The sequence below is a fragment of the Mus pahari genome, chromosome 5, assembly GCF_900095145.1.
Source record: "Mus pahari chromosome 5, PAHARI_EIJ_v1.1, whole genome shotgun sequence".
Lineage (NCBI taxonomy): Eukaryota > Metazoa > Chordata > Mammalia > Rodentia > Muridae > Mus > Mus pahari.
The window spans coordinates 65,738,044-65,765,491 of NC_034594.1; the positions used below are offsets into that span (position 1 = coordinate 65,738,044).

General features: G+C 46.6%; 1 protein-coding gene across 1 annotated transcript in view; it reads left to right on the forward strand.

Annotated features, from left to right (window-relative positions):
- Positions 1–27,448, forward strand: part of Trpm8 (transient receptor potential cation channel subfamily M member 8) — an 82,110-nt gene that overhangs the window by 32,372 nt on the left and 22,290 nt on the right. Inside the window, exons 11-22 of the mRNA XM_021197912.1 lie at positions 1,194–1,296; positions 2,968–3,086; positions 7,264–7,554; positions 9,108–9,203; positions 10,278–10,407; positions 10,780–10,925; positions 13,851–13,963; positions 14,552–14,768; positions 19,457–19,548; positions 20,159–20,300; positions 21,578–21,749; positions 24,796–24,973. Of these exons, the coding sequence (XP_021053571.1) occupies positions 1,194–1,296; positions 2,968–3,086; positions 7,264–7,554; positions 9,108–9,203; positions 10,278–10,407; positions 10,780–10,925; positions 13,851–13,963; positions 14,552–14,768; positions 19,457–19,548; positions 20,159–20,300; positions 21,578–21,749; positions 24,796–24,973 (1,799 nt within the window). The remainder of the gene's footprint in view (positions 1–1,193; positions 1,297–2,967; positions 3,087–7,263; positions 7,555–9,107; positions 9,204–10,277; positions 10,408–10,779; positions 10,926–13,850; positions 13,964–14,551; positions 14,769–19,456; positions 19,549–20,158; positions 20,301–21,577; positions 21,750–24,795; positions 24,974–27,448) is intronic.

Here is a 27,448-nt window from a genome sequence, read left to right on the forward strand (position 1 = left end):
ATATTTGTCTCTCAAAAATGATAATATAAGTTATTGATCTCTCTAGTATCAAGTCCTCTTGCTTATTGTTTGCCTTTGAATTATTCCTTCCTCTTTACTCAGACTTTATGACCAACCACACTTAGAAGGTTTCCAAGGTCTTCTGTTGACTGTTCTTCATTCTTTTACTTACCAGACAATTGGAATCTTTAGTGTGTCAGGTTTCATCTCTCTCTCTCACATAAATTCACACTCACATACTCAGAGAGAGAGAGAGAGAGAGAGAGAGAGAGAGAGAGAGAGAGAGAGAGAGAGAGAGGCAGACATGCACACATGCCCACACACAGACATACACGCACATACACACATACAGAGAGACAGACATGCATGCACACAACAGACATACATGCATGCATACACAGACAGACATACACACCTAGTTGAATGAAGCTTTCACAGCACTATTATAGGAATTCTTAGTTGTATCTGCTCCTGTATAACCAGCACTCTGACCACAGTAGTTGTTGTGGTCAAGAGGTCATTTATACAATTCACAAGTTAGAAACTGTGGGTTCAGCTGATATAGGTAAGGAGGAAGATCTAGAATCTTCAATGTGTGGTCATGAAAAACACAGATGGAATAATCATAGATGGGGAGACTCATATAAAAACCTGCTTCCTTCCTGGGGATCTATAGGTAGTTTATGGTTGTTGGAGGAGGAGGTGTCATATCCTCCGCTGGTGTAAGGTTGCCTGGGCTCAAGTGAGTAATCCTTCATTGATGCTCATACAGGTAACCCTAATAAATGTGGTGGGGCTCATGGACAGACAGACAAACACACACACACATACACATATGTACACACACATGCACACATACATACAAACATACGCATGCACATATGCACACACAAACACACATGCATGCACACGCACACACATACACACACATGTACATACACACAGAGGGGGAAAGATCACAGTAGCAGAAGGGAGATCTGCTGAGAAAAAGAAAGGATTTAGAGGGAGCAGGAGGGGATACAAGAGGATAATAAGGTGTTAGAATCAAAGTAATGTGTGTGTGTGTGTGTGTGTGTGTGTGTGTGTGTGTGTGTGTGTGAAAATGAGAAAGAATAGATTCATCAAAAAAGAAGTTTGTATTTGTCATGCCTAAGATCTGTTGATTGACAACGTTCTTTATGACATATTACCAGCTCAAAGAAATTCTTGAGAGTTCTCACCTACTCACAGTAATTAAGATGGAAGAGGCTGGAGATGAGATTGTGAGCAACGCCATTTCCTATGCACTGTACAAAGGTGAGTGGAGTCAGTTCCCTGAGAGTGTATCCTTGTAAGATGAAGTGATTGCTATTTAAGGTGAACTTCCTTGGATGGATGTATTTCACAGAATATAGCGTTTCATGTCACTAAAAGGCTGATCAAGGCTGATCAAGCCTAACCAAGGTACTCTGAAAGCAGCTGTTTCTAATCATGGTTTCAAGTACTTTTGGAGTCTCAGACTCCTTTTAAAATGTTGTAATAACTTTGTACTTCCAGGAGTGTGTATACACATGCGTCACATGCACACATGTTCATGTGCTACAAATACAGCACACACACACACACACACACACACACACACACACACACACACACACACAAATAATTTTGAATTCAACTTCAGGGATTCACAAATCTCCTGAAGCTTATGACTGACCTCTAGGAAGAACAAGGCTTTGCTGTCTTAAAATTCCATCAAAGTGAACTAGATGTGGTGGCACATACCTTTAATTTCAGCACCTAGGACGCAGTGGTGGGTAGATCTCCATGAGTTCAAAGCCAGTCTGATAGAGAACTCCAGGAAAGCCAGAGTTACATAATGAGGCCCTGTCTCAAAAAAGGTATTCCATCAAAGTGGAATTACCTGTAGTAAATCAATACTGGTAAAGCCTTGTCCTTTAGATAGAAATATCTGACCAATACATGCTAAGTATACAAAGAAAATCTGGGACCACATGGGTATCATTTAATCATTAGGTATTTATTAGAACATTCTTGTGCTGGTCAGAAGCTTGTCAATATTGCTATTTACTCCAATAGAACTAGGTCTAGCTAGATACATAGATCTGGGAAATATCAACTCTGGAAATAGCCATGTGTGCTATATTAGCTACTTCTTTCATTTCTGAGGCCAAGTATCTGACAAGAGTAACGTGAGGGAGGAGGACTCGTTCTGAATCATAGTTTTAGGGATGTAATCTACCATGGAAGTGACAGGCAGCTCTGTGGAGGTTGGAGCCAATGCCTAAGACTCCTTACCTCTTCATATCTGGATGGACTAGGAAGGAAAGCTAGAGATAGTAGAGATAGATAGATAGATAGATAGATAGATAGATAGATAGATAGATAGATAGATAGAGTAGATAGATGAGAAAGAAAGAGTGAGGAAAGAGAGAGGAGGGAAGAGATTGGGTTGGAAGTTTGGCCTCTAAGACCTGCTTCCTGTTGATCCACTTACTCTAGCTAAGCCTGGCCTCCTAGCTGTTTCACGACCTCTCAGAACTTTACCAGTAACTAGAGAGCAAGAATTCAAGCACAGGAAGCTGTGAGGAACATTTCATACTCAAATCATAACAAACACATTGTGGCGAAACAGCTAATTATTTTGTAGATTTAAATGTAGGATAAACCAAATCCAACTTCTGGAATATAATACTTATGGAGCCTTGATCTATAGAGACTATATATATCCTATGCCAATATCCTAGTTACACTGTATTCGCATGTAACAGAAAAGTATTGTGATCTGTATTCATCATTATAGACTCCAGGGCATACGCAATGCAGATTAGAATGGTGACAGTAGAGATGTGACAGTTTTGTCTGATTCCAGGGCTTTGACGAGTGGCTCTGATAGTTGGATGTAATAGCCTGGCTTCCTTATGTGTGGCCCGTTGGTCTGTCCCTTTTCTTCCTGCCCACGTCCAGCCTTCAGCACTAACGAGCAAGACAAAGACAACTGGAATGGACAGCTGAAGCTTCTGCTGGAGTGGAACCAACTGGACCTTGCCAGTGACGAGATCTTCACCAATGACCGCCGCTGGGAGGTAGCAGAAGTTGCTCCTGGGTTAGCAGGGATGATGGTCTCAACAGGAGATGGTCTATATCCAATGAGGCCATCAATCTAGAATCTTGTTAATGACTCTGTCCTGGTATATCAGTGTTGTCCAGCCTCATTTCCCTTGGTTGTAAGATGGGATAATAATGCTGACTTAGTAGGTTTTTTGCAAACAAATAACATAGCCAATGGCTGTAGTGTAGGCTATCCTTAATGTATGGCCCTGTCTGATGTGGAGCTATGGGTGTGCTTTCAGGAGGGGTTGCGTGAAGGGATGGGGACTATTGTGGCATTATCAATCTAGCTTGACTAAAAAGATCAAGACAGCCACATTCTTTTGCCACCTCCTCACCTAGCAAAATTCTGGTAACAGAGTTGTCAGGGATGAGATGTATGAGGGAGAGTGGAACAACTTTGCTGAAGACACTCACCAGTGTCTTTGAGTGAGGTTCTCGGGATGCCCTGGGTCAAAAGAGCACTTCCAATATGAAAGTTACATTTGCATTTAAAAACTATACATTTCCAGCAGACCACTTTTCTATATTTTCCATTTGATAAACATTTTAGGAGCCCACTTAGGGGTTACATGCCTCAAAAGTTTAATCAACCTTGGAAACTCTATTCAGGAGGAACAATTGAACCATCAAACAGATTTACAAGAGTGAGTCTTTGTGCTCAGCTCTTCTGAACTAGTTGGAAGTTATTAAGGGCAGCGAGGATAGATTTGATTTTACACATGTATGTGTGGATTTGAAGATGTACATCACTCAGTTTCCATCTTCAGCAGCCAGGCTAAGAAAACATTCTCAGACACATCACGGTATCATCAGGACTTGATTTACATTAACATCTGATCAATTTTAATGCCGGCAGTAGAAATAGTAATGGCTCATGAATTTTTGAGTTATTCATCCCTTTAGCAAACATTGTGTGGTGTTTGGTCTTTGCACTATAATGAAGCCTATTATACATCACACAACTTTAGTTAATGGAGGGAAAGTAGAGTATAACTGCATTAATTAATTGATTCATAAATGAATCCCTCTGAGAAGACTATTCTATTTAAATAAGGTCAGATGGTAAATAAACAAACAGACACTTGTGAACATTATACATTTAATTTTATTACCTCGGAAAAAGGTGGTTAGGGGGAAGGACATGGAGGTTAAGAGTTTGATTGCTGGAGTAGCTATTTTTGTGTCCACGGGCAAGGTCCTCAACTATGCTCTGTTGAGTTAATAGTACAGTACTAACTGGAGTCAACTCATACTGGCTTGCAAAAGCTGGCTGCTAAGTTTTCAGAAATGTATGGGGTTGGTTGTTGAATATAGCCATTATTAAAAATTGAATCATACAACATTATAATTTGAAGAAATTGTGTGAAAATCAAAAGTTAGGCATAATCAAGGCTAATGTCTTTGAGGATGGTGGAGAAAGCTTAGTGGGCTAGGGCATTTATTCTGCAGGCGTGAAGCCCTGAGTTCAAATCACCTGCAGTCACATAGAAATCTGCGTATGGCTCTGTCTGTGATGCCAGCACCGAGGGATGGAGGCTGGTAAATCCTAAGAGCTCACTGGCTATAGAAGCTAGACAAAGAGGCCAACTTCGTGTTTAGTTAGAGGTCCAGCCTCAGGACAATAAGGAGGTCAGGGAGAAAGGGAGAGATGTGATGTCTTACTCTGGCCTTTTCATGAGCACTATCAGGGGCACACATCTGCACACACACACATACATCCCTGCACACACACCTGTACATACACATCTGAACACACACATACCTGCATATATACACCTGCACACATGCACACCTGCACATGCACACCTGAACTCAAGCATACCTGCACACATGCATACCTGCAATGCATACTTGCACACATACACATCTGTACATGCACACATGCATATCTGTACATGCACACCTGCACACCTGCACACCTACACACCTGCACACCTACTTACTGGATGGGGGCTCCTGGTGGTGTCTGCTGGGGGAGGTGCTGCTCTGAGCTTGAATCTCTGAAAGAGCATGACCTGGGTTGTCTCATTTCTTTTCACAGAGCAGAACAAAACAAACTTAGGCTCAGAGACAGAAATCTTATTCTGACTCATTGAACTGGTAGAATCGAGGTTTGAAAACAAATGTGTGTGTGTGTGTGTGTGTGTGTGTGTGTGTGTGTGTGTGTGCAAAGCCTTTCTTTTCCTGTATGCAAGTGGCTCTCAGGGTGGTCCTAGGACCAGTGACAATGTAACCCAGAAATGTGTTAGTGGTATAAACTTCTATGTTCTGTCTCAAGCTTGCTGAGTTGGAAAGCAAGATTGATTGCCAGCAGTCTGGCATAGCAAGTCCCCATGTTTGAGAGCCACTGCCTCACACTGTCTAGTGTGGGGCCAATGGGAAGGCACACACACACATACATGGAATGAAATACAAGATAGTAGGTGTAATGGACACATGCTTAGAGGACAGTGGAGAAAATGGAGATATCACTCTCCCCAGATGAACCTCTTACCTACTGATCCCAGAGAGATCTAAAGAGTCGGGGATCCCTGGAGAGGACAGGAACTCCATCCACAGAAATAACAACAGAGTCAACTAACCTGGACCTTTGGGGCTCTCAGACTCTCAATCACCAGCCAAAGAACATACATGGGTTGGACCGTGGCCTCCCTGTTCATATGTAGCAGATGTGCAGCTTGACCTTCATGTGGGTCCTGAACAACTGGAGCGGGGGCTATCCCAAAAGCTGTTGCCTGTACTAGGGATATGCTCTATTAGCTGGGCTGTCTTGTCTGGCCTCAATGGGAGAGGAAGTACTTAGTCCTGCAGAGATTTGAAGTGCTGGGGTGGGTGAAGGATACCCAGGGGGGCCCACCCACTCAGAGGAGTAGGGTAGGGGATGGGAGAAGGATTGTGAGAGGGTATGCCTGGGAGGGGGGGCAGTGAGCAGGGTGTAAAGTGAATAAGTAAAAAAAAAATATTAAAAATATTAAATTAAAAAATAAAAACAGAGTGGAGGACCCAAAGATCCCTTAACAATTTCTCCTAGGCAAGATGTGAATGTAAGTAAACAGTACTAGGCCAATATAAAAGCTCCGAGGATGCCATTACACTGAGGGCCAGACAAGGAATGGAGGGAGTGAAGTAGGTTGCTGGTGGTGAGGATCATGGATTCAATGGGAGCCAGGGAGCCCGGGTTCCTGGGAATACATGCCATAGGCTTCTGAGGGAGGTTTCCCTGTTGTCAGACCTTGCATCTTCCCCTTTAGATGCTCAAAATAAAATCTTGATGATCCTTTTGATCTGTGAGTGTTGGCAATGAAACTAACTTGTAATAAATATCATGGAAGCCATATAATACACCTAAGAGTCGGTACAGAGCAAACCTACCGGATTGTGGCTAAAAGAGAGCATTGATCTTTCTTTAGACTCTTAGGAAAACTAGACAATGGCTTCTGCCTAGCTTCTGCCTGTAATCTCAGCTTTTGGGAGGCTGATACAGGAGGAGTGCCATGAATCTAAAGCTAGCACGGGTTATGGGCTGAGTTTCAGGCCAGACTGGGATACCAAGTTAAGACCCTATCTAAAAATAAATAAGAATCAAAGGATTCTTGGGAAAGCTCAATAGGACCATTTTACCAGACACTCAGGACACACCGACACAGGTAGCCAGCACCTAGTGTTCCAGTGATTTGCCTACTGTGACACCTCAGATCTTTGCTAGACAGTATGTGGCTTGATGGGTTTCATTTTGGCAACTGTCTGAGAACTCTGCCACTGTAGGGAAGGTTAGAATTTACCTAGGCATAGCCGCAGAGCCCGTGGCGTGGACAGGCAGCACTGGCAGCTGGTTCACAGTATCTACTGTAGACTCCCACTGGTGACTTCTTCTCCCTGATGCGCTTTCTGCCAGAGTCGGTTCCTGGCCCATGTCATGCCTAAGTGGGGCATGTCACCACATAAGTACATTCACATTCAAAGTGTGTTCCCACATTCAAAGGCTCCACTGTGCTGCTTTCCCATTTAGATGCTAAAAATATGAATTCTATGGTCAAAGTGGGATGGAGAGAGAAGCTGAAGATGCTAGGATTTTGTGGCTGGAATGCAGAGACTGTGTTTTCTTCATTGGCCTTGTGGTATGAGCTGTCCTCTGTTCTGTCTCTTTAGTCTGCCGACCTTCAGGAGGTCATGTTCACGGCCCTCATAAAGGACAGGCCAAAGTTTGTCCGCCTCTTTCTGGAGAACGGCCTGAACCTGCAGAAGTTTCTCACCAATGAAGTCCTCACAGAGCTCTTCTCCACCCACTTCAGCACCCTAGTGTACCGGAACCTGCAGATCGCCAAGAACTCCTACAATGACGCACTCCTCACCTTTGTCTGGAAGTTGGTGGCAAACTTCCGTAGAAGCTTCTGGAAAGAGGACAGAAGCAGCAGGGAGGACTTGGATGTGGAACTCCATGTATGTAGCAGTGAGGCTATCTGTTTGAATTCAGTTCTCTGCCTCCATCTTTCCCATTCCCAGAATTCAGTTCTCTGCCTTCGTCTTTCCCATTCCCAGAAATCAGGTCTCTGCCTCCATCTTTCTTATTCCCAGAATTCAGTTCTTTACCTCCATCTTTCCTGTCCCCTTCCCCCATTGCCATAAAGCAGCTAGAAGGGTGCTATGCATTTTCTCTACCATCTTTCCTAAAAAATTAAAGGCACTGGGAAAGTTTCCTGATGTCTTGCTTTAACCCCTGGCTGTGGCTTAGTTACATCATTTCTAGATCACGAGGCTTGTGTGACACTTTCCAAGGCTGTTTGATGGGGACACAGACTAACAGATGGCCTCCTGCTCATATGCCAGCTTGTTTATGAAAATAGGTCCCTGTTGTGCAGGTGAAAGAGTGAAGGACTGCCAGTAGCTCTTCTGTGAAGAAATGGAGTAGTGGATATTTCCATTAGAGAAGACGTGAATCTCCTGAGATTCCTTTTTTAGTCCAGGCAGGTCTGGTTCCACCAACAGCATCAGCAATTATTATCAACATTTGCTCTGGTTGGAGTCCAGCGCTGTGTGAGTGCCCCACTTTTTCCTCATGTAGAGAAGACAGCTCAGAGGCATAGTGAAGTGAGTCTCTGCTCACACACCATGGCCACCTGCATGGCGGTGTGTCTCCTAGTGGCCTCTTTCTTTCTTGATTTCATTTCCTCACCCTCTTAAAGAAAACACTTTCTCAATTCTTATCTCAAGAATTCTTCTGGAGGGACCCAAACTGGATCACTGTGATTTGTAACTCTGAGATTTTTTTTAAGTGTCTGTGTGTGTTGCGTGTGTGTCGTGCAAATGAGTTCAGTGTGTGGTTGAAGTGGAAGTGTAGATCTTCTACTTGACATTTATTTATGTTAAAATTTTTGAAACACAGCACATAGCTGGGTCTCATATGTGCAGTTTAGAGTTCGGTAAAGTCAAGAAGGGAACTGAAGGACACACACAGCCATTTTTCCACCTGAAAAGGTTCCTTGAAAGATAGAGAATCTTAAACATGAGCTAGGGCCGCAATCTTTGAATAACAGTTCAAAGAAACAAGCACCTTTTCACATGGTGGCCATTGGGGAGAAGCCACAGGAGGGTTAGATTTAATCTGAGCACTTTTCTTTTCCTAGCTGAGAAACTAATCTACAAGACGGAGAGGAAGGACGCTCTCCATGGCATAGAGGCCATGGAGAGGCATAGAGTCATTCAGTCTTTAAATTGCTCTCAACAATCCCCCCCTTTATCCTTTCCCCGCACAGTTGTACTTTGTCTTTTATGATAGATGAAAGATTTCCCGTCAAATCACACCACCTACTGAGAGCGGCACGGAGCAACGAAAATCAGACCACCGAGCTGCTAAAACGGACTCAGCTCCAAGCCCCAGAGGTTTCCAAAGCCAGTTTCTCAGGCGTCCTGACCACCCCATTTCACTGTTAGAATGGCATACCTAAAGTGGGTTACATTTGCATGTGGTGACCCAATGTTCTGACCCCTGGCAGGATGCATCTCTCACCACCCGGCACCCGCTGCAAGCTCTCTTCATCTGGGCCATTCTTCAGAACAAGCGGGAACTCTCCAAGGTCATTTGGGAGCAGGTAATGTCCAGTCCCATACTGAATGCGAGGGGCCAAATGCATGCTGTGCTGTAGGAGTCTGGTCTAACCTATACTCCATATGTCTGATTTAGAATTTGGGGCATCTGGTGCTCAGGACTATGGCTGTGCCCCTGTTTGCATGTACTCAGGGATGTACATAGGATGGGTGGTCCCCAGAAAGGAGTCACATAGGGGTTCTCCAGCACACTCTTGCTCCCCAGGTGTCTGTGCACAACTTTCCCCCCAAGTATAGGAAGTATATTGAAATTTAACTTAAGAAAATGTCTAAGCCGTTATCTCACTTGCACAAGGTCTTAGGTTTAATCCCTAGCACTGAATTATAAGATTAAAATAAAAATAGTAATTTCTAGCTTTATTCCATTATAGACCAGGAGGTGGTGGGGGGGGGCTGTAAAAATTTTGCTTTGAAATATTTATTGAGAATTTTCTTGGTGGTTTACTATGTCACTATTTCTTTAAATGAATCTATGGATACCGGTGTCTACACTTCAGCCCTATGCTGCTGGATTCACACGGCCTTAGTTAGATGGCTCAGGCCTTCCAGTGTTCTCATTCTCTTTATCTCTGTAACTTGGATGTTACAGCATGATAATATTGAGATCGTGGAGCCGGGCCTGGTGGCGCAGGCCTTTAATCCCAGCACTNGGGAGGCAGAGGCAGGTGGATTTCTGAGTTCNAGGCCAGCCTGGTCTACNNAGTGAGTTCCAGGACAGCCAGNGCTACACAGAGAAACCCTGTCTCAAACAACCAAAAAAAAAAAAAAAATTGAGATCGTGGGTCAGCCAGGCTTCCTGCTGTTAGAAGCTTAATACTTTGTAATATTTGTCCAAGTATTTTCCTTTTATATGCTGATTCTGCATACAAGAACACTGAATGGTTAGTTTATTGAGGTCCGAGTCTGCTCCAAGCTCATTACAGACTTGACTGTATCACCATGAATAGTAGATTTTGCCATTTTCTGCTTGTCTACACTTTTAAAAAGTTAACGTTGATGCTAGTACCTCAACAGATTATGAATTAATCAACATCTTCCCACCCTGCCCCCCCCAAAAGACCAAAGGCTGTACTCTGGCAGCCTTGGGAGCCAGCAAGCTTCTGAAGACCCTGGCCAAAGTTAAGAATGATATCAACGCTGCTGGGGAATCGGAGGAACTGGCCAATGAGTATGAGACCCGAGCAGTGGGTAAGTGCACTGTAGTGTATGCCACTATATCTCACCTAGAAGGCTTGCGGTGGTGGTGGAGGGGAGGGTAGTAGGAGCTATTTTGGGTAAGGAGAGGTAGAGAAAGGATCAGAAAGGGAAGGGGCTGTGCCAGGTGTTGAAGGCAGCTGAATTTCATAAGCATTTATCAACACCCTCTGCATTAAAGGGCCCTGCTGATTATGTGTGTCTAAAGAAATGCCCATGTAGTGAGGCTTACATTTGGACAGCTTTCTCTATACTTCTGTCTGCCTGTATCCTTGTGCCCAATCTGTTCAGTTTTTGACTGGGGATAGGCAGGCCACATCTCGTGTCTGCCAGCTGAGTCCGGCTCTCCCTACCCTGACGATACAGAGTTGTTCACTGAGTGTTACAGCAGCGATGAAGACTTGGCAGAACAGCTACTGGTCTACTCCTGCGAAGCCTGGGGTGGGAGCAACTGTCTGGAGCTGGCAGTGGAGGCTACAGACCAACATTTCATCGCTCAACCTGGGGTCCAGGTAAGAAAAAGCCAGGCCCTGAAAAATGTACCCAGGAATAGGCTAACAGTAGCATGAAGAAAATGACATTAAAAGTCCACTTTTCCCAACCTTTATTTAAAAAAACCACTGAGGTAGTACCTGGGAGACAATGTGAAAGATGATGACACATTAAGCTTTTGTGGAAAGTATTACCTCAAGAGATGGCATAGGGATGCATCAGTCAGCTTTCCATGACTGTAGTAAAATGCCAGAGGTGAGCAACATAAAAAGAGGAAAGGTTTATTTCGGCTCACAGTGTTTGGAGTTTTAGTTTATGGTAGGTTGTGCTCACTGCTTCTGGGTTCATGATAAGGCAGGACATTATGACCAGAACATGGGGTAGACATTTACCTCATGACAGCCAGGAAACAAATGGTGAGAAAGAGGAGGACCCAAAGTCCTTTCAATGGTGTAACCCTCAATGGTCTAAAATCCTTCCCCTAAGCTTCAACCTCTTAAAGACTGCACTACCTTCCAAAGTGTCATACTGGAAACTATGACTTTTGGGTATGGACCTTTGAAAAATATTTAAGACGCAAATCACAGTGTGATGCCTAGTTTTAATTGTCAACTTGATATATTATGGAATCACCTAGGAAGAGTCTCAGGGTAGGATTGCCTAGATCAGTTGCCTAGTTCAGTGTCTGTGGGCAGTTTAACTGCCTTGTGGTTGCCTTGATCAGCTTCATTGGTGTGGGAAGAAGACAGCCTACTATGGGTGGCGCTATTCCCTAGATTTGGACCCTGGACTGTATAAGAATAGAGAAAGTGAGCTGAACACAAAGCATGAAATAACTTCTCTGCTTTTGACTGAGAATATGACATGACTCGCTGTCTCAAGTTCCTGCCTTGACTTTCCTGCTATGATGGACCATAAGGTGGAGATGAGAGATAAAATAACCGTCATCTCCCCAAAGATGCTTTTTGTCAGGACATTTTATCACAGTGACAGAAATGAAACCAAGATGCATGGCAAGGAGAAAGAATTGTTGGGGCTTCCAGAAAGCAAATAGTGCATTATAATGCTGGGTGCCCTGCCTGGGTCTTGCTCTACTGAAGTAGATGTGAGATGATGAACCTCAGTTTCTCATCTGTGAAGTGGGCATAGTTGTCTATACTAGTTCTCTTTCTGTTTATATTAGTTATCTTAAGTTACCTGACAGAGGCAACTTAAGGGAAGACAGATGTAGCTGGGTTCACAGTGTTAGTCCAACATGGTAGAGTTCATGGTGGTTACACTTCTCACTCCTGGTGGATGATGAGAAAGCAGAAAATGGGACTAGAAACTGGGTTAGGCTATTTCTCTAAGGGGTTCACCCTCAGTGGGCCCACTTCCACTGTCTAGACTCAAGAATCTCCTCAAAACAGCACCACTAGCTAGGGGCGAGGTGTTCACACCCAGGAGCCTGTTCAAGCAGAAATAACAGGGGTTGTCAGAGAGTTGCCATGGTGATGCCATGACATTCTATAAGAAAGGGGAGGTCAGCAGTCAGCTGCTTCCACCGCAGTCATTATGAGTGATGGAGAAATCTTGAGATGGGTGAAGCTCCTCCTGAGGCAAGTTTATCAAAGCAGCAGCTTATAACCATGTTTGCAGTTGCACTGGGATGTTTAAGTCTAACCAGATAGAGATGCAGATGAGCCATGCCGGTTATGTGTTTTATCTGCACCGTGCATGTGGAAGTGGGCATCATTCATTTTATATTGAGGGCTCCGTGTTCAGAGACGTGCTAGAATATTTCCCATGCTTGCTCGGTAGGACGTTGGAGCACTGGGATTTAATCCTCTACAGATTGCCTCCTGCTTCAGACTTTACGTTGTGGCCAGTAAACAGACCTCAGATGAGGAGGCGGTGCTGTAAGCAGTTTGCTCTAGAGCTGAGCTGGAGATGATTAGTGGGCAGTGAGCTGTGGGAGGAAGGAGAAGACCTGTTGTGATGAGAGGGGTGGTGTCCCTGGGAGTTCTTGGCAGCCTCTGGGTCCCCTGTAGAGTGTGCTGCAAGTCCCAGGGGCATCATGCTACTTACTGGGTGCTCTTTCCGGGGTCCAGCTTGCCCCTCCTTGGTCGAGCATGCATCTGTGGAGCAGCCCCAAGAGGATATAGCAGGGTGCACAGGAGAAGCACTTGGTGCTTGCCATCTTTCTAATAGAAGAGGAGGTACAGGTCTGTGGGCAGAGCACACCAGTTTCAGTCTCTTAGTGGACCTCAGCTTTACCTTACTCTGCCTTCTTCATGCCACCCCCAACCCCCTTTGGCTGGCTTTCCCCCCAGCTGTGAGGTTTATTATTTTGTTTGTTTGTTTGCTTTGGTATAGTCAGACCCTCGTCTATCTTTTGGTAGCAGTGTGATGTTTCCCATCTCCGCCATCATGGAAGCCCTTTTCTGCCCCACCTTTTGGGGGCTGGTGAGGAGAGTCAGCAGTTGTCTTTGTGCACTCCATCTTGGTTTTACTTCAGCCCTTTCTCTTCTGATTTCCTTTTAGCTTCCAAATAAAAGCACCCCACCTGCCTCCAGCCAGGAGCCCTGGGGACCCAGCAGACTGCACTGGCCCTGTCTTTAAACTTAGTGTCCCCAAAGAGGAGGGGGCTTGAAACGTGCTTGTTTAAACTGTAAGCTTACACAGATAAAAACTATAGTAGTTAAAAATTCATAGGTTTGGTGAATTTTCACTCACATAACCAGCTCTTTTAAAGCTCACAGAACTGAACTTAGAAAAAAAAAAAAACCTTAAAAATCAAACAGAATTTTAAGTTGTTTCTTCATGCATTAAAATCCAGACAATATCTAAAAGATTGAAGATGTTAGATATTTCGGGAGTGGGCAGGACTGAGGAGAAGGGCCTTGTCCTGTCCCCCATATACTTACATCAATAAACACCTGTGCTCCCTGTCTGTTTCCTCCTAGAATTTCCTTTCTAAGCAATGGTATGGAGAGATTTCCCGAGACACGAAGAACTGGAAGATTATCCTGTGTCTATTCATCATCCCCCTGGTGGGCTGTGGCCTCGTATCATTTAGGTGTGGACTGGGCATCTAATCTTGTGTGTGAGCATCTTTGAGTGTTTTTGAGCATTTGTGTAATTGGAATGCTCACCGTGGCATCTGTGTGCTTAGCCCGGCGTCTTCCCTGGCTTTTCCTAAGCAGGTGGTACTGAGGTTGTCTTCAGTGTCTGAGGCTGAATTTGGATTCTCTGATCAGAAAAGGGGGAGGGTGCTGAGTGTTGGCTTGGTCAGCCTTGGGATCCAGTTTGGTCCTGTCTGTTCCTTGTCTACGGTAGGAAGCAAGCCATGGTTCCCCCCCATCCCTCCTTTCTGTGTGTCTCTGTGTGTGTGCATGTACAAGTGCATGTGTGAGTGTGTGAACATGAGTGTGAGTGACTGTGTGGGTGCACATGTATTAGTATGTGTGTATGTGAGTACATATGTCTGTGTGAGTAGGCATGCATGTACGTGTGAGTATGCAAGTGTGTGTGTTTGTGATGTATATTTGTGACTGTGTCGGTGTGTATAAATGTACCTGAGTATGTGAGAGAGTGTATGCCAGTGTGTACCAGTGTGTGCGAGTGTATGTGATGGTGACACTCCCCTGCCTCTGACTCTGTCTAGGAAGAAACCCATTGACAAGCACAAGAAGCTGCTATGGTACTATGTGGCCTTCTTCACATCGCCCTTCGTGGTCTTCTCCTGGAACGTCGTCTTCTACATCGCCTTCCTCCTGCTGTTTGCCTATGTGCTGCTCATGGACTTCCACTCGGTGCCACACACCCCCGAGCTGATCCTCTACGCCCTGGTCTTTGTCCTCTTCTGTGATGAAGTGAGGCAGGTAGGCAAGTGCATAGTCGTCGCTCTTTCCAGGGAGATGTGGATACATGTCTGCTCATCCCGATGGGACACGATTCCACACAAGGCTGGTTTATGGAGCTGGTGAGTTTACTGGGGTAAATGTCAAGAGAGCACCTGCATCATCAAAAGCCCGCCCAAACGACTCATGAAAGCCGAGTCACTGGGGCTCAAAGCCCAATCAGTGAGCAAATTTCTCCACCCAAGAGTCCCCTGTCCCCAGCAATGGTTGATCGTCAGTTTCCTGGGATGTGCATATTTTGGGATCTTTGCTTCACCACTGAATCCAAACTCTACCCCAGCCCCCATAGAGCAGGTGTGTCTTAGTTTGGGTTTTACTGCTGTGAACAGACACCATGACCAAGACAACTTTTACAAAGGACAACATTTAATTGGGGCTGGCTTACAGGTTCAGAGGTTCAGTCCATTATCACCAAGGTGGGAACATGGCAGCATCTAGGCACGGTGCAGAAGGAGCTTAGAGTCCTACGTCTTCATATGAAGGCTGCTAGTGGAAGGCTGACTCCTAAGCAGCTAGGACAAGCGTATTAAAGCCCACACCCACAAGGCCACACCTACTCCAATAAGGCCACACCTCCCAACAGTGCCACTCCCTGGGCCAAGCATATACAAACCATTACACTGAGGTAGCAGATGTTGAAGAAATGTTTGTTGTTGGTGAAGAAGGTGCTGTCCTGACTCATGGTGGAAAATGTCTCAGCAAGTCCTTTCAGATTCATCTGTCACTCTCTTGTCTCTTCTGGACCTGAACCTTAAAATATACCCACTTAGCAAGTATTTGCTAGGTACACAACTCCTGGGGTATTTACAGTTTACAAAGTACAAGGCCTGGGGGTGGAAGAGATTTGAAGGGGAAACATACTGCCTTTGCCCCGACTAGTCTAAGAACACTGAGTTGGCTTATGTTGTCATGCCAACTCTCTCTGATAGACTCTTATGTGCAGACTCCTGGGTTTCGGGGGATTCTGGGGTCCTCTGTCTGTCAATTCTTACAAGGGCATGTCTTAATCAATTAATGATGTCTGCTATGGAAGTGACGGCTGGGAAGGGTTTTGGTACCAGTGTTCTATATGCCTGTCTTCATGATGTGGAAGATGGTGGAACGTCAGCAGAGGTGGAGGAAGAAAGCACAGAGGATGGTCCAAGTACCAGTATACTGACTTATAGTTCTGGAAGGCGGAAGTCCAACATGAAGGTGTGGGTTGGGTTGACCCCATATAGTACTGTGAAGGAGGCTTTTCTGCTGTGCTGTTCCCTGGCTTCTGAAAGTTTTCTGGCCATCTTTGTCACTCTGTGGCCTGATGGATGTGACACTCTGACCCGCAGCCTCATGCCCATATGGTGCCCTCCCTATGTGCAGGTGTGTCCTAATTTCTCTGTTTCCTGGGGACAACAGTCATTTTGGATCAGGACTCTACTTCGACCTGTCAGCTCCATCTGCAGTGGCCTGATTTCTGAACAAGGTCACGTTCCCAAGCAGAGGGCTGAGGACTTAAGTCTAGAGGTACAGCTCAGCCCACTGCACTCCCATATGGCCTCTCTCCCTGTGGCCGGCCTTGGCTTCCAAGTTTTCCTTCTGGCTTGTGATGTGTCACTAGCAGAGTGGAGCTGAGGTATTCTGTGTGTGATAATCAGAGCCAAGGGACTCTCGCCATTCAGAGAACTGCTGGACCAGAGGGTCAATTGACTCATGGCCGATAGGGGATTAAGCCATGAGAATTGGATGGAGAGGGGTGGAAGGGACAGGGGAGGAATGAGGCAGGGAGAGGGAGGGAAAGCCCAGCGGGCGTTGCAAATACACGGTGTGCAGTAATCTGATTTCTTTGAGCTTTCCCTGTCTGGGTGCATTTTCTACTGAAGAGACCCTTAAGAGAAGCAGAAACCTGGGTCAGGTTGTTTCCTCTTGTACTGACCCCATCAGGGAGTCCTCTGAGCCCCCTAGGTCCTGACCCATGCGCTGGTGGTCCACAGAACAGCATCAAGCAGGGTGATCTGCTTTAGATGTTCATTTGCTGTGCGTATGGGGAGCCAGAGCTGCTATTGTCATGTTGTTGAGAACGTGTGCTCTTAATACAGGAAAGGACAAGCAGGGTGCTGGTAAGTCACTCCTGAGGGTCACCCTGGTTATGGGACTACTGAGGCCAGAGATGAGGAGACCATACAGAGGGATCCTGCCTTCACTTTTTTTGTTGTTTTTTTTATTAGATATTTTCTTTATTTACATTTTAAATGCTATCCCGAAAGTTCCCCATACCCTCCCCCCGCCCCTGCTCCCCTACCCACCCACTCCCACTTCTTGGCCCTGGCATTCCCCTGTGCTGGATCATATAAAGTTTGCAAGACCAAGGGGCCTCTCTTCCCAGTGATGGCCGATTAGGCCATCTTCTGCTATATATGCAGCTAGAGACACGAGCTCAGGGGGTACTGGTTAGTTCATATTGTTGTTGCACCTGCAGGGTTGCAGCCCCCTTCAGCTCCTTGAGCAGAGAAACCCAGGTGGCCTTTCTTGGAACCACAACTGTGAGGCTCTGTCTTTGAGAAATCTGTCACTAGAGGGCACTGCTTCCCTTTGTTTCTGCATGTTCTTCAACTGGGTTGTTTCAGTCAAGGAAAGACCCTGCAGGCCTGTGCCATCTTAATGGGCCAGACTCACTCAGGGAAACCCCTAAACAGGACATTGTCTGTTTTAGATTGTGCCTGGGACGCAGATACCCAGGCACTCAGTGAGGAGGGACGTCCCTTGCCCAGAGCAGGATGCTCACAGCTAATCTGGGACTGCTGACCTCAACAGTCCCCAGCGAAGACACAGTTGTTAACCGACTCCTAGTGGAGCTAAGCAGGCACTGTGGATGTTTGTTTATAGTGTGGTAAGTTCCACCCTGCCTTCTCTGAAAGCTCCTTCAGTTATGAGGCTATCACAGTGGGGAGGAGATGGTGAACACATCCTGGTATTTCAGGAACACAGCTTAGTGCTGCACTCTGCCCCCTTAGACAAGAGGCTTCTCTTCATTAAAAACAAAACAAAACAACCAAAAACAAACAAAAAACAAAAATCAAACAAACAAACAAACAAAACCAAAATACCAAAATACCAAACAAAACAAAACAAAACAAAACAAAAACAAAATCTTTTTTCCCTGTAGTGGCATTCTTGTGGCCCAGGCCTCTTCTGTCTATTGTTTCTGTAATATGGCCAGGCTTCTGAAGTCACTCAGGCGAGGCTGGGCTGGGGTGGTACAGATCAGTGTGTACCAGCCTCCCAGCGGGAATGGAAAAGAGAACAGGTGGGCAGGGCCTGTGCCAGCCACTCTCGTCTTCCACTCTCGTCTTCCGAAGCATGGAGTAGCAATGGGTTTTGCTGCCCTGGGGATCAGCACTGCCCAGGTAAATGGATGCTCCTGTGTCCTCCCCAGGGTCCTAACCTTGAGCCTGTCTCCTCACAGTGGAACATGGTCTGACCCAGGCTGCCCAGACCTGGGGGACTTCACTGTTCCACTGCGATCTGGCTGTGTTCCCCTCCTTTGGCGACTCAAGCTGTGCATCCTACATCCCAGCTGGCGGGATTTCAGTGGATCTGAGAAACTCACTATCCCCAGGATGGGCACCTAAGCCATCCTGTTTAGGCTTTGGAGTCAGAGACAGAGAAGGTCATAGGATATATGAGAACCAAATAGACTTGGTGGGTGAGTTCATGGGAAGACATGAACATGAACATGAGAATCAGAATCGCACCTCACTGAATCTTCTGTCCCCTATTTGAGCTGCTCCTGGGGTCTGGTCCTCAGGCTCCTAATAGCCAGATTCTGAGCAAGTAGGCAAATGAAAAGATCAGACAGCTAGGTTGGCATTCTTAAAATCCAGTGTGTGGACCCTGTCTTAGTTAGGGTTTCATTGTTGCAAACAGACAGGATGACCAAGAAAACTCTAACGAGGATAACATTTAATTAGGGCTGGCTTACAGATTCAGAAGTTCAGTCCAGTATCATCAAGGCAGCATCCAGGCAGGCATGGTGCAGGAGGAGCTGAGAGTTCTGAATTTTCATCTGAAAGCTGATAGGAGAAGACTGGCTTCCACGTGGTTAGGAGGAGGGTCTCATTGCCCACCCTCACAGTGACACACTTCCTCCAACAAGGCCATACTCCCTAACAGTGCCACTTCCTGGTCCAAGCATATTCAAACCACCACAGAGCCCAATTATTAATCTTTCTTCCCTGTAGACATCTTTTAAAAGATTTCACTAATCAAGTTGTTCTGTTGTGTGGGTCAGAGATAATATATTTACAGTAAATACACAACTCCATGGTGATGACAACTGGATGACACTTTGCAATTGTCCAGGGCACAGTCTACACCGCTGTCCGTGGTCACCGGGCTGTCCCATGTTTCTCCACACAGGTCACATTCATTCCCTATGGCTTCATTTTTGAAGGATGGGAGAACACAGCTCCTTTTCTTGGCTCTGATGGCAGCACATGTCTAAGGGAGCAGTTATCTTTCTGGTCCCCTTGGATCAGTGGGGTTCCGGTAGGGCTCGCTTGACACCAACAGTCTCAGAAGTGCCCTGGGAGAAACTGAGTGGACACTTACAAGTCTGGAAGAGACTGGTGTACACGACGCCCATTGCTCTGTCTGTCCGTCTCTTGCTGCAGTGGTACATGAACGGAGTAAATTATTTCACCGACCTATGGAACGTTATGGATACCCTGGGACTCTTCTACTTCATAGCGGGTATTGTATTCCGGTAAGTGACTTCAGGCATAAATCTGGGACACTTCAAGTTCATGGATGGGCCTGGATTGTCACTTCATTCCCCATCAGAGGTGATCATAAGAGCCTATTGCCTCTTCCCTGTGGTGACACAATTTGGCCTCCATAAGTTTCTCCTCATTCTGAGTTCTTGACAATTTCCCTTTTAGTTTTTCAGACAGGTTTTGGAGGGGGCCATAATTACGATCCAAGGAGAGGTCACTGGGGATGTTTAGCGTCTTTCAATGTTAGTTCATGTTGGCCCACTTAACTGAAGGTGACCTTGGCCAGTATGCTGGCCCTGTGGTTACTCTTCCAGGTCCCAGTGTGTACTGCAAACCTCAGAGCTAGAGTGTGTAGAGGACAGGTAAGTTTAAAATGATCATCAAAGGCCCTAAAGTGAGGTAGGGAGGTGGTTCAGGCAGCAAAGGGCCTGTCACATCAGCATGAGGACTGCGTTCACACCCATAAAAGCAGGGGATGGCAGCACCCACCATTTCCTGAACCCATGTGTGTGTGTGTACAGAATATACACACACAGTCATGTGACATTAAACTTGGAAATGTTGTCCCTTGTCCCACATACCCTCTTCTTCTCTCCACAGGCTCCACTCTTCTAATAAAAGCTCGTTGTACTCTGGGCGAGTCATTTTCTGTCTGGATTACATTATATTCACACTAAGGCTCATCCACATTTTCACCGTCAGCAGGAACTTGGGACCTAAGATTATAATGCTGCAGCGGATGGTGAGAGCCAGCAACCCTGGCGGGTGGCCTTCTCTTGCCATGCCTGCCATGCTCAGAGTCTTTGCCCACAGCATAGTTTGCGCTGCTTTTTTCCCTTCCCTTCCCTTCCCTTCCCTTCCCTTCCCTTCCCTTCCCTTCCCTTCCCTTCCCCTCCCCTCCCCTCCCCTCCCCTCTTCTCTTCTTTTTTCTTTTCTCTTCTTTTTTCTTTTCTTTTCTTTTTTCTTTTTTCTTTTTTTGCTATGTTTTTAACATAGGCCACTTTCAGGGAAGATTTTTAGGAAAGAGGGTTCTTTTAAAGAACCAACAGTGTTCACGCATCCTGCTACCAGCAAGTCTCTGGGGCTTCCTGAGAGTTCACACTTCTCAGCTTGCTCAGAATGTACGTAGGGAGGGGCTTTCATGCCGTTTTTATGGTTGGGGTTGTTCTAGTTCAAGGAGGTGAGCATGCTTCTCTAACAATGAATGGGGAGTCAGATGCCTAGAGATGACTAGACTCTGAATGCCACACCCTGTAGGTGAGAGAAAGACCACGGGCTTGTTTTACATACAGGCTAGGAAGAAATAGCAGGCAGGGCGTGTTGCTCCCCAGAGCTGGTTTTGTCTGGAAATCAGATGGGCCACTGGATGAGCTCATGTGGACATCCCTTTCCAACCCTGAGGTTGAGTGTGTGGTTTCAATTCAAAGCATATCTGAGACATCCAGTCACCATGACGTCAAGCTGTGTGTGCAAAACACAGCAGGGAAAAAAAAAAAAGTAAAATGTTGGAGTCTTCCAAGGGATGCTTTTGTCTTCTTAAGAAGTAATTCTGCAGAAATAATTTGGGGGTTGAAAGACAGCAAGTACCACCAGGTGTGGCTGGAGAAAGTTCCTCCCAAACAGAGGCCCTCTGCGTTTTGAACTGTGCCTCACTCGAAAGAAGCTGGATCTCAGCTGCTTGAAGATCAGCAAGCAAAGGTGCAGGACGTTGGGTTTTATTATGGGGAACAGACAGCTCAAAGCTGTCTCTACATTAGTGGCTAGGAATTTGGGAGGTTAGCCCAGTGGTAGAGCCCTTGCTTGGCGTGTGCAAGGCCCAGCTCTTAGCCCCAGCAGTGCAGTCAGTCAATCAGTCAATGTAAGATAAATTAAGTAAGTGGCCAGGCAACTTGCTAGCTTACATTGTCTGGCTCCTGGAACTTCTCTCTGCCTGTCTCTGTGGCTGGTTGGGAAGGGTCAGGCTGCGTAGCCCGCCACTGTGGGTGTGGTTCTAACGGTCCCGATCTCCTCCCTTGGCAGCTGATCGACGTTTTCTTCTTCCTGTTTCTCTTTGCTGTGTGGATGGTGGCCTTCGGCGTGGCCAGACAGGGGATCCTTAGGCAAAATGAGCAGCGCTGGCGGTGGATCTTCCGTTCTGTCATCTATGAGCCCTACCTGGCCATGTTTGGCCAGGTGCCCAGTGACGTGGATAGTAAGCTGGGCTCTGCTTGGGTAGAGGGGACCTGGGGGTGATTGGGTTGATATTCTGACCCCATCCCTGATCCTTCTCTCTGTCTCTGTCTCTGTCTCTGTCTCTGTCTCTGCTTCTAAATAATGTCTTACTTTGTCCCCATTTTGATCTTTAAGTCTTTGGATTTTATTTATCAGTATTTTTTGAGACAAGACCCCTAGCCCAGGCTGGCCTCAATTTCCCTACATTGTCAAGGTTCACCTTTAGCCCCTAGTCCCCCAACCCCTGCTGAGATTGCAGGCATGTACCACCACCATGCCTGGTTAATGTGGCCTTGAGGATGGAACCCAGGGCTTCCTGCAAATTAGGCAAGCAGACTACCAACTGAGCCACACCCCAAGATTTGTAAAAAGTAACAATTCTAAGTTACAGCTATGCTACCAGGTAGAGTGGGACAGTCCTTGCTGGTTCACACTGGAGTGCTGTGAGCTGTACTTCCCTTTAGACCACAGTGTCCAGGCTCCCATTTATTACTAAAGAGCATGTGGGAGATTGACATTAGAACCTTTGGTTGAAGCTTCCATCATTAGCCCACTGTCCAGCAGGCTGTGAAGAGACCAACGGTGGCATGGTGACTCTGTTGTACCCTCGCTCAGGCTGTAAAGGTCAGGTATGGGGCACAAACAAATTCGTGTTTTGGGTGGACTGTGTAGAGGGATTTGGGGATGCTGACAGTAATCCTGACTTCTCATCTCTCATCCTGCCAGCATAAACTATACTGACAGACAGTTTCCTTGAGCCAGGGCTGGGCTTGGCAGGTGGCATTCACTCCCTGTGATTTTCCCTCCATCAGCGTCTGCTCCTCAGATGAAAGCTCTTTCAACTCTTACAAACAGGTCCAGGTCTTTTCCACGCAGGGTGGAGTGGTCCTCGGGACCCTCTAGTTGGCATTGTGATGTAGTTTATTTGAGGACAGCGCTTTACACTGGTGGGTGGAGTCCCATGAGGGAGCAGCACTTGAGAGGGAGGGGCCGGGGCAGGCAGGTGTGGTACACATATCATCTGAGCTCTTTCCTATACGACCTGGCACGTCACAGTCTTCCCGTTGACTGTGTTTCTGATGTCAGCACTGAGAACTGAGGATCCGGCTGGGTGCCTCTCTTCAGAGCCAGCGACCTTGTCTGTGGCTTTCTCTGAACTCATAGAGATCCATGTTGGCTAGTTCAAGTAACAGGACCTCACCTCCCTTGTAGACCTGGGCTTCCTCCAAGGGCTGTGCTGGGTTCTTCCCGCCAAGGCCACAGTGATCAGAACCCTTTTGTGATCCTCCTCCCCAGTGCTGGGGACCAAGCATAGCCTTGGGCTTGCTAGGGAAGTGTTCCACCACTGAGCTATACCCCCTATCCATGTCACATCAGAGCTCTGATGTCCTTGACAGGCCTAGATTATTTTCACCTGTCCCTATGACAAAAACCTCTACAGAGACGAATTAAGGAGGAAAGGGTTTGTTTAGGCCCACACTTCCACAGTGCCAGGGTACAGGGTACAGTTCATCATGATGGGGGAGGCATGGTGGTGCAGGGGAGCGAGGCAGCTTGTCTCAGCACATCCATAATCAAGAAGCAGAGAGAGAGAGAGAGAGAGAGAGAGAGAGAGAGAGAGAGAGACAGAGACAGAGACAGAGACAGAGACAGAGACAGAGACAGAGACAGACAGAGAGACAGACAGAGAAACAGACAGAGAGACAGACAGAGAGACAGAGACAGAGAGAACAGAGATACAGAGAGAGAGAGACAGACAGACAGACAGACAGACAGAAATGTTGATGCTCAGCTCACTTCCTCCTTTTTATTCAGCCCAGGACCCCAGCCTATGGGAAGGAGCTGCCTCTTCTAAAGGTTGAAAAGTCTCTAGGAACACCTTCATGGACATGCCCAAAATCATGTCTCCTAGGTGACTCCAAATCCCATCAAGCTGGCAAACAATACCTGCTCTGACACTGCCCCTAGATGCTAGTGCTCAACTGGTTTGGTTGATTTCCCAATCCCATGACATCCCCGTGTGGAACATCCTTCTCACCAGTCCTCTGGCCTCTATGCACTCTCCTTGTGTCCCCTGCATCCTTTAGATACATGAGGCAGCCGCAGCACTCCTCTGGTGAAGAGTTGCTTTCTGATCGACTCCTCTAACAGTGTCATGGCTTTCATTATGAACATAGTGATCCAGCCATGCAGCACTGCCCAATCTACTCCTGCAGCCCTCTGTCTTCCTACCACCGGGCCCTGGTGTGTGCTGTTGCCACTGCTTTGAGCACCTGTCCCTTCCCTGTGCTCATATGACTGTCACTTGCTCATCCTTCTGTTCATTTCAGAGATGGTTTCTCTGCAGGGAGCTGTCTCTGGGTGTATCCATTGAAGATCATGGCCCTAGTACATCTTGCCCACTTCCTTTTGGGATTTTCTGCAGGTTGAATCTTTAAGCTGACTGAGGAGGTTGGGTGCTTTTTGGTGCACAGAACACATCCATAGTCCCTGTTGTACTTTCTGTTGCTGTGATGAGATACACTGACCAAAGGAAACCTCTAGCTCATAATTCACCACTGAGAGAAGTCAGGAGTTTGAGGCAGGGACCTGGAGGCGGGACTCACAGAATGCTGCTTGCTAGCTGTCCCACTGTCTAGGTCTTACTCCTACCCCCCTTCCAACTGCCTAGACATGGCACTTTCCACAGTGGACTTGCCTGAGCCTCCCCCCCCCGACATCAATCAAGACAATCTTTCCCAGACACATTCATACTATTTTTGGCACCACCACCACCACCATTGAGACTCCCTCAGATGACTCTAGGCTTTGTCAACTGAAGCTAACGAGAATATCCTCCTCCCTTGATCTTGATCTTAATGAAGTCCCTATTTTCCAGTGGAAATAAACCACTCAGTAAACTGTCCAATGGGCAGGGGACTCTGCATATTGTACCCAAGGCATCAAATGACTCTGATCCCACATCCCCGGGCCTGCCTTGCTTTCCCAAAGGGGGCCTCACTGGTCTCTTGGTTCTGTTCCCACAGGTACCACATATGACTTCTCCCACTGCACCTTCTCAGGAAATGAGTCCAAGCCACTGTGTGTGGAGCTGGATGAGCATAACCTGCCCCGCTTCCCTGAGTGGATCACCATCCCACTGGTGTGCATCTACATGCTCTCCACCAACATCCTTCTGGTCAACCTCCTGGTCGCCATGTTTGGGTATGTCTGTGTCACACACTCATGGGCTTCCGGTCTGGTTTGTGACTATGTCAGGCAAGCAGAAAGCATGTGGGCAGCGGTAATATCTACCTTGAGGAGTTGAGAGAGGAGGCAATTGGGAGCCTGGTGGTCTGCAGTGGTTGGGGACCTATATTAGTCAGGGTTCTCTGGAGTCACAGAACATATGGGTAGTCTCTATATAGTAAGGGGATTTGTTGATGACTTACAGTCTGTAGACCAACTCCCTAACAATGGTCAGTAGCAGCTATGAATGGAAGTCCAAGGATCTAGCATTTGCTCAGTCCCACAAGGCAAGCAGGTGAAGAGAAAATCTTCCTTCTTCCAATGTCCTTATGTAAACATGTGGCCCAGATTAAAGGTGTGTACTACTATGCCTGGATCTGGGACTTGCTTTGTCCCAGATGACCCTGAACTCAGAAATCTCCTTGCCTTGATCTCCTGGGATTCATAGCCACTATGCCTCAAGATCTCCATGCCAAGATGCAGGTCAGAAACTTGTATCTCCCAGATTCTAGATCAGGATCACAGGTGAGCCTTTCAATTTTGGACTGTAGTTCATTCCAGATATTGTCAAGTTGACAACCAGAAATAGCCACTACAGGGCCTTAAAGGGACCATGTTAATAAACAACCACAGGGTACTCTATAGGCCATCTTTTGATTTGACACAGACAAGCCATGTGACCAGCTCCATTAAATCCATGTCCTACTGTTCAGCACCATGTCATAGTTCTCCAAAGAGCAAGAGAACTAATTGCCTTTTTTGTGGCTATGGCAAAACACCTAACAAAAAGCAACGAGAGGAAGAGTGAACTTATTTTGCTTTTAGCTTGTGGAGTATCGTCTACTGTGGTGGGAAGTCATGGGGGGTTGGGGTGGCTCACGTTGTGTTTGAGGTCAGGGAGCAGAGAGTGTGAATGTTGCTGCTAATCCTTTTTTTTGTTCAATCAAGTACCCCAACCTGTGAATTAGTCCTACTCATTCAGGTCTTCTCCCTCCCCTAACCCCCTACCATTAAATCTTCTAGTCAGCACTGTCATAGACTCTCCTAGAGCTGTGTCTCCCAGGTGATTCCCAAGTCTGTCAAGGTTGACTGTGTCAGCCCAATGACTGCAGTGAAATCATCCCTGAGGTGCCTTTTTTTTTTTTTAAAGTAAGACAAACTTATGCAAAATAATATGCAATAACCAATAGCCTCAGATATAGAATCCAAAGGTCAAAGGTCCCTGGAGCTTCCATCCATCCTAAACTCAGGAGAAGTAGCTATCAGAGGTTGTTTCTGGCACCATTTGACCCCAGCCTCTCCTGGGAGATACTTGCAAGCTGCTCACGAGGCCTCTCACAGGCTTGCTTCCATGGGTTTATAGAGCTTCATGTTGTCCAAGTTGCACATTGTTCAGCTGTAGAAATCTTCTTGTATTCATGTAGTTTCTTGGAAGCATGAATGAGTGCCAAAGTGATCTAGAACAAACAGAATGACCTCAGTGTAGGGACTCGTTCATGGTTCCCTGTGTCACAACGAATGATTCAATAATCTGCTTAAGGGTTCCACAACTTACATATTTGGTCACAGCGAGCAGAGCTGCTGTAACTTAAAGCTGGCTTTTGAATGGCATTGAATGATGGGGCCGATCCACAATCCACAGACTGCTCATCTGGTCCTGAGGGCCAGGTAAGGTGCGGTTTCCTTTTGAATGTCAGTTCTGAGGTTGGTCTGCGAAGGACAGTGTTTGCCACAGCCTTAGTTGATTCTCTGAAGAACGGTGTTGCCTACGACTCTTAGTGTAGTTCAGTGGCTTCTAGAATTTTCTCAAGAAGATGCATAGCTGTTTTCGTGACACACTTCTCAGTGTAAGCTTTTGGATCATCTCCGAGGTGCAGTCGGAACTAAGCTGAATAAGTGGCCATCTGCTATTGCTTCCAGACCCTTGTGATCCCGGAGACTGGTAAGTTAGGAAGATGCTCTACGGCATCTCACATAGTTGCAGAACTCTTGAGAAAAGGAAATAAGAGGCTAGAAGATGTCAAAGTAATGCTATCTAAGCAACTGCATACTGAAAATGACATCCGGAGCCACACAAAGAGCCAGCAGAGTTAATGGCACACGTGATAACAGAGTCTCAGAAATTAACCTGTCACCTATAATGTTTCCAAGATTACACACAGCCTGTCCACTGCTGTGGGCATGGCCAGATGCCAGCAGAGCACCGGGCAGCTCAGGGGAAAACCCAACCACCAAGTAAGTCTGCAGAAGCTGTGATTTGAATGTGAACTGACCTCTAGAAGCCCGTGTGTTTGAACAGTCAGTCACCAGTTGGCGGCACTGTTTTGGGAAGCTGTGGAATATTTAGTAAGGAAGGGCTTAGCTGAAAGTGAGTTCCTGGGGTCTCAGGTCTCAGCTCTTCTTCTGGTCCCTCCCTCCTTCCCTCCCTCCCTCCCTCCCTCCCTCCCTCCC